Source organism: Nerophis lumbriciformis, linkage group LG22 (assembly GCF_033978685.3).
Source record: "Nerophis lumbriciformis linkage group LG22, RoL_Nlum_v2.1, whole genome shotgun sequence".
In the NCBI taxonomy this organism is placed as follows: domain Eukaryota; kingdom Metazoa; phylum Chordata; class Actinopteri; order Syngnathiformes; family Syngnathidae; genus Nerophis; species Nerophis lumbriciformis.
In genome coordinates, this window is record NC_084569.2 from 5,861,666 (window position 1) to 5,877,303 (window position 15,638).

Sequence of the window (15,638 nt, forward strand, 5' to 3'; positions counted from 1 at the left end):
ACTTGGAGAAGGCATTCGACCGTGTACCCCGGGAAGTCCTGTGGGGAGTGCTCAGAGAGTATGGGGTAACGGACTGTCTTATTGTGGCAGTTCGCTCCCTGTATGATCAGTGTCAGAGCTTGGTCCGCATTGCCGGCAGTAAGTCGGACACGTTTCCAGTGAGGGTTGGACTCCGCCAAGGCTGCCCTTTGTCACCGATTCTGTTCATAACTTTTATGGACAGAATTTCTAGGCGCAGTCAGGGCGTTGAGGGTATCTGGTTTGATGGCTGCAGGATTAGGTCTCTGCTATTTGCAGATTATGTGGTCCTGATGGCTTCCTCCGGCCAAGATCTTCAGCTCTCACTGGATCGGTTCGCAGCCGAGTGTGAAGCGACTGGGATGGGAATCAGCACCTCCAAGTCCGAGTCCATGGTTCTCTCCAGGAAAAGGGTGGAGTGCCATCTCCGGGTTGGGGAGGAGATCTTGCCCCAAGTAGAGGAGTTCAAGTACCTCGGAGTCTTGTTCACGAGTGGGGGAGGAGTGGATCGTGAGATCGACAGGCGGATCGGTGCGGCGTCTTCAGTAATGCGGACGGTGTATCGATCCGTTGTGGTGAAGAAGGAGCTGAGCCGGAAGGCAAAGCTCTCGATTTACCGGTCGATCTACGTTCCCATCCTCACCTATGGTCATGAGCTTTGGGTCATGACCGAAAGGACAAGATCACGGGTACAAGCGGCCGAAATGAGTTTCCTCCGCCGAGTGGCGGGGCTCTCCCTTAGAGATAGGGTGAGAAGCTCTGTCATCCGGGGGGAGCTCAAAGTAAAGCCGCTGCTCCTCCACATCGAGAGGAGCCAGATGAGGTGGTTCGGGCATCTGGTCAGGATGCCACCCGAACGCCTCCTTAGGAAGGTGTTTCAGGCATGTCCGACCGGTAGGAGGCCACGGGGAAGACCCAGGACACGCTGGGAAGACTATCTCTCCCGGCTGGCCTGGGAACGCCTCGGGATCCCCCGGGAAGAGCTGGACGAAGTGGCTGGGGAGAGGGAAGTCTGGGCTTCCCTGCTTAAGCTGCTGCCCCCGCGACCCGACCTCGGATAAGCGGAAGAAGATGGATGGAATTCTTAATGAGGAAAGACGTCATTGTCTCTTGTTTTCATGTTGGCATTTAAATAATGAGCTAGTGCCAGTTTGTCCGTGAATTTATCCAAGTGCAGTTATCAATCACAATTTTTCCATCATCTTATTTAAAGTGGTGATACTAACCGCCTGGAGTTTTACCGCAGTTACCATTATTACCATTTATGGTTACATCCCCAGGCTCAAGAAAAGACAAGCTAGGAGCATTCAACCAAATGGTAAAGACTACTTTCCTATTACGGCAAAATACTTAGGACAAACTAAAATGAATGCATATTGGCAAAAGGGACTCAGAAGTGTAAGAAAAGAAAATATAACAACTGGACAGCATAGTTATCAATGTTAAAGGCCTACTGAAATGCGATTTTCTTATTTAAACGGGGATAGCAGGTCCATTCTATGTGTCATACTTGATCATTTCGCAATATTGCCATATTTTTGCTGAAAGGATTTAGTAGGGAACATCGACGATAAAGTTCGCAACTTTTGGTCGCTGATAAAAAAAAGCCTTGCCTGTACCGGAAGTAGCAGACGAGTAGCGTGACGTTACAGGTTGTGGAGCTCCTCACATCTGCACATTGTTTACAATCATGACCACCAGCAGCGAGAGCGATTCGGACCGAGAAAGCGACGATTTCCCCATTAATTTGAGCGAGGATGAAAGATTTGTGGATGAGGAAAGTGAGAGTGAAGGACTAGAGGGCAGTGGGAGCGATTCAGATAGGGAAGATGCTGTGAGAGGCGGGTGGGACCTGATATTCAGCTGGGAATGACTAAAACAGTAAATAAACACACGACATATATATACTCTATTAGCCACAACACAACCAGGCTTATATTTAATATGCCACAAATTAATCCCGCATAACAAACACCTCCCGTCCATATAACCCGCCAATACAACTCAAACACCTGCACAACACACTCAATCCCACAGCCCAAAGTACCGTTCACCTCCCCAAAGTTCATACAGCACATATATTTCCCCAAAGTCCCCAAAGTTACGTACGGGCAAGCGATCAAATGTTTGGAAGCCGCAGCTGCATGCGTACTCACGGTACCGCGTCTGCGCATCCAACTCAAAGTCCTCCTGGTAAGAGTCTCTGTTGTCCCAGTTCTCCACAGGCCATTGGTAAAGCTTGACTGTCATCTTCCGGGAATGTAAACAATGAAACACCGGCTGTGTTTGTGTTGCTGCAGCCGCCCGCAATACACCGCTTCCCACCTACAGCTTTCTCCTTGGCCGTCTCCATTGTTCATTGAACAAATTGCAACACAGATGTCCAGAATACTGTGGAATTTTGCGATGAAAACAGACGACTTAATAGCTGGCCACCATGCTGTCCCAAAATGTCCTCCACAATCCGTGACGTCACGCGCTGACGTCATCATACCGAGACGTTTTCAGCAGGATATTACGCGCAAAATTTAAAATTGCACTTTAGTAAACTAACTAGGGCTGCAGCTAACGATTATTTTTCTATAGATTATTTTTTCGATTAATCGGTTAATCTATAGATTATTTTTTCGATTAATCTATAGATTATTTTTCCTTTTACCGATTTTTTTTTAAATTTAAAATGAAGAGGAAAAAATAAATGTAGGCCAGTTTTTTCAAAAGGCATGGCTTTTATTTACAAAAAAAAAAGTATCTTCACTAGTCAGTCAACATTGACAACAACATGACAAAATATTCTGTAACAATGTAAACATTTAAAACTTTTAACATTTAACAAAATTAAAAGTAGCTTATTTGCTTTTTAATGTGCAAATATAAAAGTAAACATCCAGTGCAAATCGTAATATTCTGGAATAGTATAAGCATTTCAAAAGTAAAAGTATTGCTTATTTTGCTTTAAAATGTGCAAAAATAAAGATAAACATCCAATACAAAAAAAGTGCAAAACGGAAATATTCTGTAACAAGTGTAAACATTTCAACAAAAGTAAAAGTATTGCTTATTTGCTAAAATGTGCAAAAATAAAGCTAAACATCCAATACAAAAAAGTGTACAGTGTAAACATTTCAACAAAAGTAAAAGTATTGCTTATTTTGCTTAATAACACAACAATGATAGTATGATTAAAGTGAAAGTTAATTGTTGGTTTGTACATAGTATATGTAACTGTTAATGTTGTAAAAGGTATTTGCACAACTAATTAACGTTAGCGTTTGTGACACGTCTTGTGCCGTGGGGTTCTTTCAGGACCGACAGACTGAACGCCAGACGGCTTTGCCAGGTTTACAATCTTTTAATTTTACACAAAGTCTTTTCTCTTCCAACTGCGCGGATCGCGCACCTGGGCACGATTGCGGCGTCGCTCCCGGCGCGCCCCGCCTCGCCGCTCGCTCGCCGCCTCTCCACAGCGTTAAAGAGGAGCGCGTCTTTGTAAACACTGAACAGGCACGCCAAACGCGCCTCTCAGAGCGAAACGGTGCTTTAGTTTATGAATTTACAACGCAGATACAAATGACACATTCATGTTTTTGTGTAATAATGACAACGTATACGCACGCGGACGATTGACTTGTTGATGGTGATGGCAAGAACGCTGTCGGGGGTTTTCTTTTCAAATGTTCGTTCATAGCCGTTGTGCTGCTATGATAGGCCATTTCCGCTCGACACAGTGTGCATACAACAACATTATTAGGCCGTTTATTGAAATACTCCCACACTTTTGACGACTTTTGGCGTGCTTTTTTCCCCTCGCTCGCATCGTCTGCTTTGCGCTCCGCCATGACAGTAAAGTAGTGTGACGTAAATATGCGACGCGCCGACGCACAAAAACGGCGTCGACGTATTTACGTAACCGATGACGTCGACTACGTCGACGCGTCGTTTCAGCCTTAAAACTAACCCGGCCGTATTGGCATGTGTTGCAATGTTAAGATTTCATCATTGATATATAAACTATCAGACTGCGTGGTCGGTAGTAGTGGCTTTCAGTAGGCCTTTAAATGTTAAAATAAATAGATTATTACCAAATAGAGACACAGAAGTACAAAACATTTTGGCTTTAGATCAGATTCGATTCAGTTGAGGGATTGAAGACACATTATGTCAAGGATACCTGCCCATCCACTGTTGAGTCATAGTAAGCCAACACTGTACGTTAAAACATGTTTTTCTCGCTTCTTTGTTAACTTTTTCTCCCTGCGGAAAAGAAAGATCTCTCCCTTCCTTCTCCCTAGTTTTTTATTACTCAAACATCGGCGTGGCAGCTAATTTAACCCTCCTTCCCAGGTGAAACTTTGTAGCTGAAGTAGTCAGTTTCCACGGGTTTGGTGTCAAATTCAACTTTTTTTGACAGGGGAGAAAAAGGTCCTCCCTCAGATCCAGACTACTGCAGAAAGAAGGTGCCAGTCTGTCCACCTGACCCCAGTGGGCTATCAGAGTCTGCAGACCAAAATAACCTTAAGATAAAAGAGCAGGAGAGAATATGTCACAATCAAGGACCAGCTCAGGATATTTGTGCATAGGCCTCCTTCAAGGCTGAATTGTCAACAAAACCATATTTAGTGGCTAATTCCAAACAATTCTACTATAAATGTTAGAATAATTATGTATAAGTTATCACACAATTGATAATTTATAATAATTATGAATGATTATGTATTATTATATAATTATCAGGTTCAAACACCGAACTATCTATTACACAAGACAAGAAGAAGGAATCACGCAGAGACAGAGTTGAATTTTGCTCATGAGGAGAGACGTATTGGGCTGCACACTCAGTTACGGTTTCACCCTACGCTCCAAGGTACAGTCCCACGTGCTCCTCTATTTATTCAAGAGGTCCCGAGTTAACATCACTGTGTCATGTCTGTGTAATCATGTTTTGTTTTAAGTCATGTTTTGTTTAGTTTCTGGCTTTTCACTCCCTTGTCTTGTTTGCATGATTACCCATTAGTTTCACCTGTTCCACGTTTGGACTCATTGTGCACTCTTGTTTGTCACCATAGCAACCCATTCGTTTTCACCTGTCACGTCACGCACCTGTTTCACGTTTTGAGTCACGCACCTGTTTTCGTTTATCATGTCCGTGTTATTTAAGCTTTTCATTTTCTGTTGTTCGTCCTGACGACATCACCACGTTTATGCTTCTGTACACTCTTCATCCTCTAAGATCCTGCTTCATGTCCCTTGTCATAGTAAGTTTTTGTTCCATGTTTATAGTCTTTTTGTTTTTCATAGTTTGTTCTCCCGCCACTGTGCGTGCTTTTCATTTGTACTTTTTTGCTATAGTCTTTTGGTTTCATAGTTTATTCTCCGCCTCTGTGCGCGCTTTTTGTTTGATCCTTTTTTTTTGTATTTATAGTCTTTAAATAAAAAATGTACCGTATTTTCCGCACCATAAGGCGCCCTGGGTTATAAGCCGCGCCTTCAATGAACGGCATATTTCAAAACTTTGTCCACCTATAAGCCGCCCCGTGTTGTAAGCCGCATCTAACTGCGCTAAAGGAATGTCAAAAAAACAGTCAAATAGGTCAGTCAAACTTTAATAATATATTAAAACCAGCGTGATGTGGGCGCGCATGGAGTCGTATATCAACATGGACGAAGCTGCGTGAAAAAAGCCACCCGGCCTCTTCGCGTAAACTTAAACTTACCTTAACCACTCGCTCATCTTTTCTTCATCCATCCCTTCGAGTTAGCTTTTATGATGACGCCGGCTGGAAAGGTCTCTTTTGGCAAGGTCTTCCTTTTGAATATCACCATGGGTGGAAGTTTCTGGCCATTAGCATGGCAAGCTAGAACCACAGTGAAGGATGACTTCTCATTCCCTGTGGTGCGAATATTCACCGTACGTGCTCCCGTTGTATCCACAGTGCGGTTCACAGGAATATCAGTTGCTGTGAAATAGTAATCCGTGTGCGGATGGAGAGATTGCGTCTTTTCATGAACCGGATCCCTGTCGTTTAGTAGGAGCCATTTTGTGGTCTTTACAGATGTAAACACACAAAGGAAATTAAACGTACGGTAATATCCGCGTGCTTTTTCTTCTTCTACGCGGGCGGGTGGTTGCTTACAGTAGAAGAAGAAGCGCTTCCTGTTCTATGGGGGCGGGTGCTTACCTTGGCGGTTGCTTGCGTAGAAGAAGAAGCGCTTCCTGTTCTACCGGGAAAAAAGATGGCGGCTGTTTACCGTAGTTGCGAGACCGAAACTTTATGAAAATGAATCTTAATATTTATCCATATATAAAGCGCACCGGGTTATAAGGCGCACTGTCAGCTTTTGAGAAAATTTGTGGTTTTTAGGTGCGCCTTATAGTGCGGAAAATACTGTACTTACATTCCCGTCTCGCCCGAGCCAACTTTCCGTTGCATCCACATGACACACTGAGGCTGCAAGCAGCCCCAGTAGACACAATACGTGATTATTCAGAATAGAAATGGGCTGACACTCGTGATTTCGCCCTGTCTCTGTTTTGTCTGCGTTGAGGTACTCGATGTCCGTCCTTGGCTGTCAGCAGGAAGGGTCTGGAAACAAACTGCTGACACGAAGCAAGATTACAAGTTGTGCCTTTGCACAGGTAGAAAAGTACAACTTCAGCACAATTGATAATAACTATAGCAACGGCCTTTTAAGCATAAGAGTTGTGTGATAACTTATACATAATTATTCTAACAATAAATTACTTGTGGTTTGCCATATTTGGGCATGTTTGATATCAAGGTACTTCCTGTTTCATGGTAAATTTGTAAGGATGCAGGACTACCCTTTTGGTATCAGGGACAGGGCGGGTGATTTAAACCGCTGAAACGGGAAACACAATCTGTTACTGGAAGTACAAATTATGTTGACTGTCAAGTTGGGCATGTTTAACCGTCATTTCAGGAAGAGCCAAGTTTTTATTTTACAGACCGCCTTAAAAAACAGAATGGAATTTTACATTTCTTTACTGAATGAGACACCCAGAATGTACATGAAAATAAAGAATGGGATTTACAATATTAACTATGAAGGATAAAACACTGAATATTGACAACATATGAACGTCACTATACCCCCTCTCCATCCACATATATTACAATCAAGCGAAACGCAACAAAAACGCAACAAACACAGCGAAATATGAACGCGAAAAATGGTAAATGGGTTATACATGTATAGCGCTTTTCTACCTTTTTTTTAAGGAACGAAGGGTAAAAAACCCACCTACAATCTGATATATGTGATATATCACTAAGCTTTAGAACTTTGTTGTAAAAATCTCCTTCCACGTCTGTCCCTGACACCCACATTTCAGACTCGCTCTGGAAACACTCTGTGGAAACGCTCCCCACCCACACTGCTTGGTACCTCGTCTGAGCTGCTGTGACTTACATTACCATAGTAACTAATTAGATGACCATAGTAACTAATTAGATGACCATAGTAGGGATGTCCCGATCCAGGTTTTTGCACTTCCGATCCGATACCGATATTGTTTTTGCATTTCCGATCCGATACCGATACTGACCGATACCGATACTGGCCTATCCGAGCATGTATTAAAGTTTAAAGTTATTTAGCCTACTTAGTTGTCAGAATCATGTTGAAAAGGGTTTTAGTACTCTTGATAACAACTAGCCAGCTGAATTAGGGGAGTTTGAATAATACACAATGGTTGGTAACAAGAAACTGACCTGTTTATTCAAGGATAAACACAAAATAGACAAAATTATACATGACAAGCAGAAATGGCATCATTGAACTAGGGCTGGGCGATATGGCCTTTTTTTAATATTGTGATATTTTAAGGCCATATTGCGATACACGATATATATCTCGATATTTTGCCTTAGCCTTGAATGAACACTTGATGCATATAATCACAGCAGTATGATGATTCTATGTGTTTTGATTGATTGATTGAGACTTTTATTAGTAGGTTGCACAGTGAAGTACATATTCCGTACAATTGACCACTAAATGGTAACACCCCAATAAGTTTTTCAACTTGTTTAAGTCGGGGTCCACTTAAATTGATTCATGATACAGATATATACTATCAGATATATACTATCATCATAATACAGTCATCACACAAGATAATCACATTGAATTATTTACATTATTTATAATCCAGGGTGTGGAGGGGGGCGCCGGATGTAAGTGTCAAAAAGACAGCCAAAAGAGTTTGATATGAGAATAAATCTAAAGTTAAAATATAGGGTAGAAATGCACCCATTTGCAGGAAATGTAGTCTTGATTTTCAAAATGTTCTTTCAAGGCTTGCATGTCTACATTAAAACATTCTTCTTCATACTGCATTAATATATGCTACTTTTAAACTTTCATGCAGAGAAGGAAATCACAACTAAAAAAATCACTAATTTTTTCATACGGTGTTGATGTGGAAATTTTTGCCTCGGCATTTTGATGGTGTGGGCGTGTGGCACCAAATGGAGATAAGCGTCTCGACAGACGTCACAATATTTGAACAATGATGACGAAAACTGTTTTCTCTGTCGTGTCCGTGTCGAAAATTGTTATGCGCTTATTTTTTTATTTGATTTTGTGCGTGGCATAGATTTGCTATGCGCAGAGGACGCTTAAACAGTGCGCAATTGCACAGGCGAGCACCTTAGAGGGAGCGTTGCTCGCACGGCTGCGCTAGCATCACAGCTAACGTTAGCCATGCTGCCACCTCTCTGCTCGGGGAGGACGTATACGTATGTGACGTATGACGTGACAGTATGTGACGTATGACGTGACAGTATGTGACGTGTAAGAAGGTGCGCTTGCTGTCTGTGAGAGGGAGACACAGGAAAGAGTGAGAAGAGCCTGTCGTGTAATGCCAGCAGCTAAAAGCAACTGCGTGAGAATCCACAGACCTGTGGATGTGTTGAAGGTGTGCTGGAAAATGCGGAACGGAAATTACGGAGCAGCGGAAAAGTGGAATGTATTATTTAAATCGGTGCGTTGGAAAACACGGACCGGAGTTTTTTTTAAAACTGGATCTGGATCGGCATTTTCCCATGCCTTGCCGATACGCAATTTTTGGCAAATATCGGCAGACATCCCTAGACCATAGTAACTAGTATATCATGCAAAAGCTCAGATTCCAACCATTGAAAGACTTAGTATAGTTGAAGACTTAGTCATTAGAAAAGATGAGTGCACATCATAATGGCAGCTACACTTTACATCTTAAACATCTAAAAAAAATATTTGGGAATGTCCGACGGGCCAGATTGAAAAGTTTGACGGGCCGCATGTGGCCCCCGGGGCCTTAATTTGCCCAGGTCTGCTGTACTTGGTACTTGTCTTTGAACTAATAAGTAAAAGAATTGGCTAGGGATGTCCCGATCCGATATTTGGATCGGATCGGCTGCCGATATTTGCCAAAAATTGCGTATCGGCAAGGCATGGGAAAATGCCGATCCAGATCCAGTTTAAAAAAAAAAACTCCAGTCCGTGTTTTCCAACGCACCGATTTAAATAATACATTCCACTTTTCTGATGCTCCCTAATTTCCGTTCCGCATTTTCCAGCACACCTTCAACACATCCACAATTCTCACGCAGTTGCTTTTAGCTGCTGGCATTACACGACAGGCTCTTCTCACTCTTTCCTGTGTCTCCCTCTCACAGACAGCGAGCGCACCTTCTTACACACGTCACATACTGTCACGTCATACGTCACATACTGTTACGACATACCTCACATACTGTCACGTCATACGTCACATGCTGTCACGACATACCTCACATACTGTCACGTCATACGTCACATACTGTTACGTCATACGTCACATACTGTCACGTCATACGTCACATACTGTCACGTCATACGTCACATACTGTTACGTCATACGTCACATACTGTCACGTCATACGTCACATACTGTCACGTCATACGTCACATACTGTCACGTCATACGTCACATACGTATACGTCCTCTCCCAGCAGAGAGTGAGGTAGCGGCATGGCTAACGTTAGCTGTGATGCTAGCGCAGCCGCTAAGGTGCGCGCCTGCTCAAGCGTCCTCTGCGCACGGCAAATCTATGCCACGCACAAAATCAAATAAAAAAATAAGCGCATAACAATTTTCGACACACGGACACGACAGAGACAACAGTTTTCGTCATCATTGTTCAAATATTGTGACGTCTGTCGAGACGCTTATCTCCGTTCGGTGCCACACGTCCACACCATCAAAATGGCAAAAATTTCCACATCAACACCGTATGAAAAAATTAGTGATTTTTTTAGTTGTGATTTCCTTCTCTGCATGAAAGTTTAAAAGTAGCATATATTAATGCAGTATGAAAAAGAATGTTTTAATGTAGACATGCAAGCCTTGAAAGAAAATGTTGAAAATCAAGACTACATTTCCTGCAAATGGGTGCATTTCTACCCTATATTTTAACTTTAGATTTATTCTCATATCAAACTCTTTTGGCTGTCTTTTTGACACTTACATCCGGCGCCCCCCTCCACACCCTGGATTATAAATGTAAATAATTCAATGTGATTATCTTGTGTGATGACTGTATTATGATGATAGTATATATCTGATAGTATATATCTGTATCATGAATCAATTTAAGTGGACCCCGACTTAAACAAGTTGAAAAACTTATTGGGGTGTTACCATTTAGTGGTCAATTGTACGGAATATGTACTTCACTGTGCAACCTACTAATAAAAGTCTCAATCAATCAATCAAAACACATAGAATCATCATACTGCTGTGATTATATGCATCAAGTGTTCATTCAAGGCTAAGGCAAAATATCGAGATATATATCGTGTATCGCAATATGGCCTTAAAATATCGCAATTTTAAAAAAAGGCCATATCGCCCAGCCCTAGTTCAATGATGCCATTTCTGTTTGTCATGTATCATTTTGTCTATTTTGTGTTTATCCTTGAATAAACAGGTCAGTTTCTTGTTACCAACCATTGTGTATTATTCAAACTCCCCTAATTCAGCTGGCTAGTTGTTATCAAGAGTACTAAAACCCTTTTCAACATGATTCTGACAACTAAGTAGGCTAAGTAATTTAAACTTTAATACATGCTCGGATAGGCCAGTATCGGTCAGTATCGGTATCGGATCGGAAATGCAAAAACAATATCGGTATCGGATCGGAAGTGCAAAAACCTGGATCGGGACATCCCTAGAATAGGCTTCAAGTTCCCTCCGTGGACCTTGATGCCAGTGGACTTCCTCTCTGGATGTTGGCATCAGGAAGTGAGGCAGAGGTCAACATGGCCAGTGAGGAGGACAAATGTAACATTCTTCAGATAAAGGGAGAAGTACGGTACATGCAACAGGAAGACGTGCATGTCGAGAGGAAAGAGACTCGACAGAAACAACACAATTAATTGCTTATCTTGTAGTTTGAGTGTGTATTCAAGCACGGCGTCAACATCTGCCAGCTGCTGATATGCGCTTTAAAATCTCACACGGATGCAAGTGTATGTGTGTGTGTGTGTGTGTGTGTGTGTGTGTGTGTGTGTGGTTTGCAGTTGTTGTGTTTATCAAAGGTGGCGGTGGTTGTTCCAAGTCGAAGGAGGAAGGTTGGCACGGACCGTGCAGCAAGGAGCCGTCACTTTGCCCCCTAAAAGATGTTTTTCTCCTGTCGTTTGCAGAAGATGGGCCCCGCGTCCCCGTTACTGAGGAGATGTCACTGGGTCGGCTCCTGCGGCGTGCCTCCTCTAAGGCGTCCGACCTCCTGACCTTTAACCCCGGCGCGGCGGGAGCATCGCTGCGTGCAGGCCTGGACGGCGAGATTATTTTCTCCAAAAATAACGTGTGCGTGCACCCCGCCGAGCCGCTGCCGGGCCTGGCGGAGCACCACCCAGGTCGGTTTGCGCCTAATTAGGTCATTAGCACTAATAGCAAGCCCTTCAATTTCTATTAGAATAACTTTGAACACACTTCAAGTTGTACAGTTTAAAGAGCAACATTTGTTCTACTGCTGTCACTATTTACATAATAGTGTGAGAGTCCAGTCCATAGTGGATCTAACATAATAGTGAGAGTCCAGTCCATAGTGGATCTAACATAATAGTGTGAGAGTCCAGTCCATAGTGGATCTAACATAATAGTGTGAGAGTCCAGTCCATAGTGGATCTAACATAATAGTGAGAGTCCAGTCCATAGTGGATCTAACATAATAGTAAGAGTCCAGTCCATAGTGGATCTAACATAATAGTAAGAGTCCAGTCCATAGTGGATCTAACATAATAGTAAGAGTCCAGTCCATAGTGGATCTAACATAATAGTAAGAGTCCAGTCCATAGTGGATCTAACATAATAGTAAGAGTCCAGTCCATAGTGGATCTAATATAATAGTGTGAGAGTCCAGTCCATAGTGGATCTAACATAATAGTGTGATAGTCCAGTCCATAGTGGATCTAACATAATAGTGTGAGAGTCCAGTCCATAGTGGATCTAACATAATAGTGTGATAGTCCAGTCCATAGTGGATCTAGCATAACATTGGGAGAGTCTAGTCCATAGTGGATCTAACATAATAGTGTGAGAGTCCAGTCCATAGTGGATCTAACATAATAGTGTGAGAGTCCAGTCCATAGTGGATCTAACATAATAGTGAGAGTCCAGTCCATAGTGGATCTAACATAATAGTGTGAGAGTCCAGTCCATAGTGGATCTAACATAATAGTGTGAGAGTCCAGTCCATAGTGGATCTAACATAATAGTGAGAGTCCAGTCCATAGTGGATCGAACATAATAGTGAGAGTCCAGTCCATAGTGGATCCAACATAATAGTGAGAGTCCAGTCCATAGTGGATCTAGCATAATATTGTGAGAGTCCAGTCCATAGTGGATCTAACATAATAGTGTGAGAGTCCAGTTTGTAGTGGATCTAACATAATAGTGAGAGTCCAGTCCATAGTGGATCTAGCATAATATTGTGAGAGTCCAGTCCATAGTGGATCTAACATAATAGTGTGAGAGTCCAGTTCGTAGTGGATCTAACATAATAGTGAGAGTCCAGTCCATAGTGGCTCTAACGTAATTGTGTGAGAGTCCAGTCCATAGTGGATCTAACATAATATTGTGAGAGTCCAGTCCATAGTGGATCTTACATAATAGTGAGAGTCCAGTCCATAGTGGATCTAACATAATAGTGAGAGTCCAGTCCATAGTGGATCCAACATAATAGTGAGAGTCCAGTCCATAGTGGATCTAACATAATAGTGTGAGTAAAGTCCATAGTGGATCTAACATAATAGTGTGAGAGTCCAGTCCATAGTGGATCTAACATAATAGTGTGAGAGTCTAGTCCATAGTGGATCTAACATAATAGTGTGAGTCCAGTCCATAGTGGATCTAACATAATAGTGAGAGTCCAGTCCATAGTGGATCTAACATAATAGTGTGAGAGTCCAGTCCATAGTGGATCTAACATAATAGTGAGAATCCAGTCCATAGTGGATCTAACATAATATTGGGAGAGTCTAGTCCATAGTGGATCTAACATAATAGTGAGAGTCCAGTCCATAGTGGATCTAACATAATAGTGAGAGTCCAGTCCATAGTGGATCTAACATAATAGTGAGAGTCCAGTCCATAGTGGATCTAACATAATAGTGAGAGAGTCCAGTCCATAGTGGATCTAACACAATAGTGAGAGTCCAGTCCATAGTGGATCTAACATCATAGTGTGAGAGTCCAGTCCATAGTGGATCTAGCATAATATTGGGAGAGTCCAGTCCATAGTGGATCTAACATAATATTGTGAAATTCCAGTCCATAGTGGATCTAACATAATAGTGTGAGAGTCCAGTCCATAGTGGATCTAACATAATAGTGTGAGAGTCCAGTCCATAGTGGATCTAACATAATAGTAAGAGTCCAGTCCATAGTGGATCTAACATAATAGTGTGAGAGTCCAGTCCATAGTGGATCTAACATAATAGTGAGAGTCCAGTCCATAGTGGCTCTAACGTAATTGTGTGAGAGTCCAGTCCATAGTGGATCTAACATAATATTGTGAGAGTCAAGTCCATAGTGGATCTTACATAATAGTGAGAGTCCAGTCCATAGTGGATCTAACATAATAGTGAGAGTCCAGTCCATAGTGGATCTAACATAATAGTGAGAGTCCAGTCCATAGTGGATCTAACATAATAGTGAGAGAGTCCAGTCCATAGTGGATCTAACATAATAGTGTGAGAGTCCAGTCCATAGTGGATCTAACATAATAGTGTGAGAGTCCAGTCCATAGTGGATCTAACATAATAGTGTGAGAGTCCAGTCCATAGTGGATCTAACATAATAGTGAGAGTCCAGTCCATAGTGGATCTAACATAATAGTGTGAGAGTCCAGTCCATAGTGGATCTAACATAATAGTGTGAGAGTCCAGTCCATAGTGGATCTAACATAATAGTAAGAGTCCAGTCCATAGTGGATCTAACATAATAGTGTGAGAGTCCAGTCCATAGTGGATCTAACATAATAGTAAGAGTCCAGTCCATAGTGGATCTAACATAATAGTGTGAGAGTCCAGTCCATAGTGGATCTAACATAATAGTGTGAGAGTCCAGTCCATAGTGGATCTAACATAGTAGTGAGAGTCCAGTCCATAGTGGATCTAACATAATAGTTTGAGAGTCCAGTCCATAGTGGATCTAACATAATAGTGTGAGAGTCCAGTCCATAGTGGATCTAACATAATATTGTGAGAGTCCAGTCCATAGTGGATCTAACATAATAGTGTGAGAGTCCAGTCCATAGTGGATCTAACATAATAGTAAGAGTCCAGTCCATAGTGGATCTAACATAATAGTAAGAGTCCAGTCCATAGTGGATCTAATATAATAGTGTGAGAGTCCAGTCCATAGTGGATCTAACATAATAGTGAGAGAGTACAGTCCATAGTGGATCTAACATAATAGTGTGAGAGTCCAGTCCATAGTGGATCTAACATAATAGTGTGAGAGTCCAGTCCATAGTGGATCTAACATAATAGTGTGAGAGTCCAGTCCATAGTGGATCTAACATAATAGTGTGAGAGTCCAGTCCATAGTGGATCTAACATAATAGTGTGAGACTCCAGTCCATAGTGGATCTAACATAATATTGTGAGAGTCCAGTCCATAGTGGATCTAATATAATAGCAAGAGTCCAGTCCATAGTGGATCTAACATAATAGTGTGAGAGTCCAGTCCATAGTGGATCTAACATAATATTGTGAGAGTCTAGTCCATAGTAGATCTAACATTATAGTGAGAGTCCAGTCCATAGTGGATCTAACATAATAGTGAGAGAGTCCAGTCCATAGTGGATCTAGCATAATATTGTGAGAGTCCAGTCCATAGTAGATCTTACATAATAGTGAGAGTCCAGTCCATAGTGGATCTAACATAATAGTGTGAGAGTCCAGTCCATAGTGGATCTAACACAATATTGTGAGAGTCTAGTCCATAGTGGATCTAACACAATATTGTGAGAGTCTAGTCCATAGTGGATCTAACATAATAGTGAGTGAGTCCAGTCCATAGTGGATCTAACATAATATTGTGAGAGTCCAGTCCAAGTTTCGTTCTT

General features: G+C 42.1%; 1 protein-coding gene across 1 annotated transcript in view; it reads left to right on the plus strand.

Moving 5' to 3' along the window:
- tbc1d16 (TBC1 domain family, member 16) overlaps positions 1-15,638 on the plus strand; it is a 101,704-nt gene that overhangs the window by 12,352 nt on the left and 73,714 nt on the right. The window contains exon 2 of the mRNA XM_061974365.2: positions 11,710-11,922. Within this exon, the coding sequence (XP_061830349.1) occupies positions 11,742-11,922 (181 nt within the window). The 5' untranslated portion in view covers positions 11,710-11,741. The remainder of the gene's footprint in view (positions 1-11,709; positions 11,923-15,638) is intronic.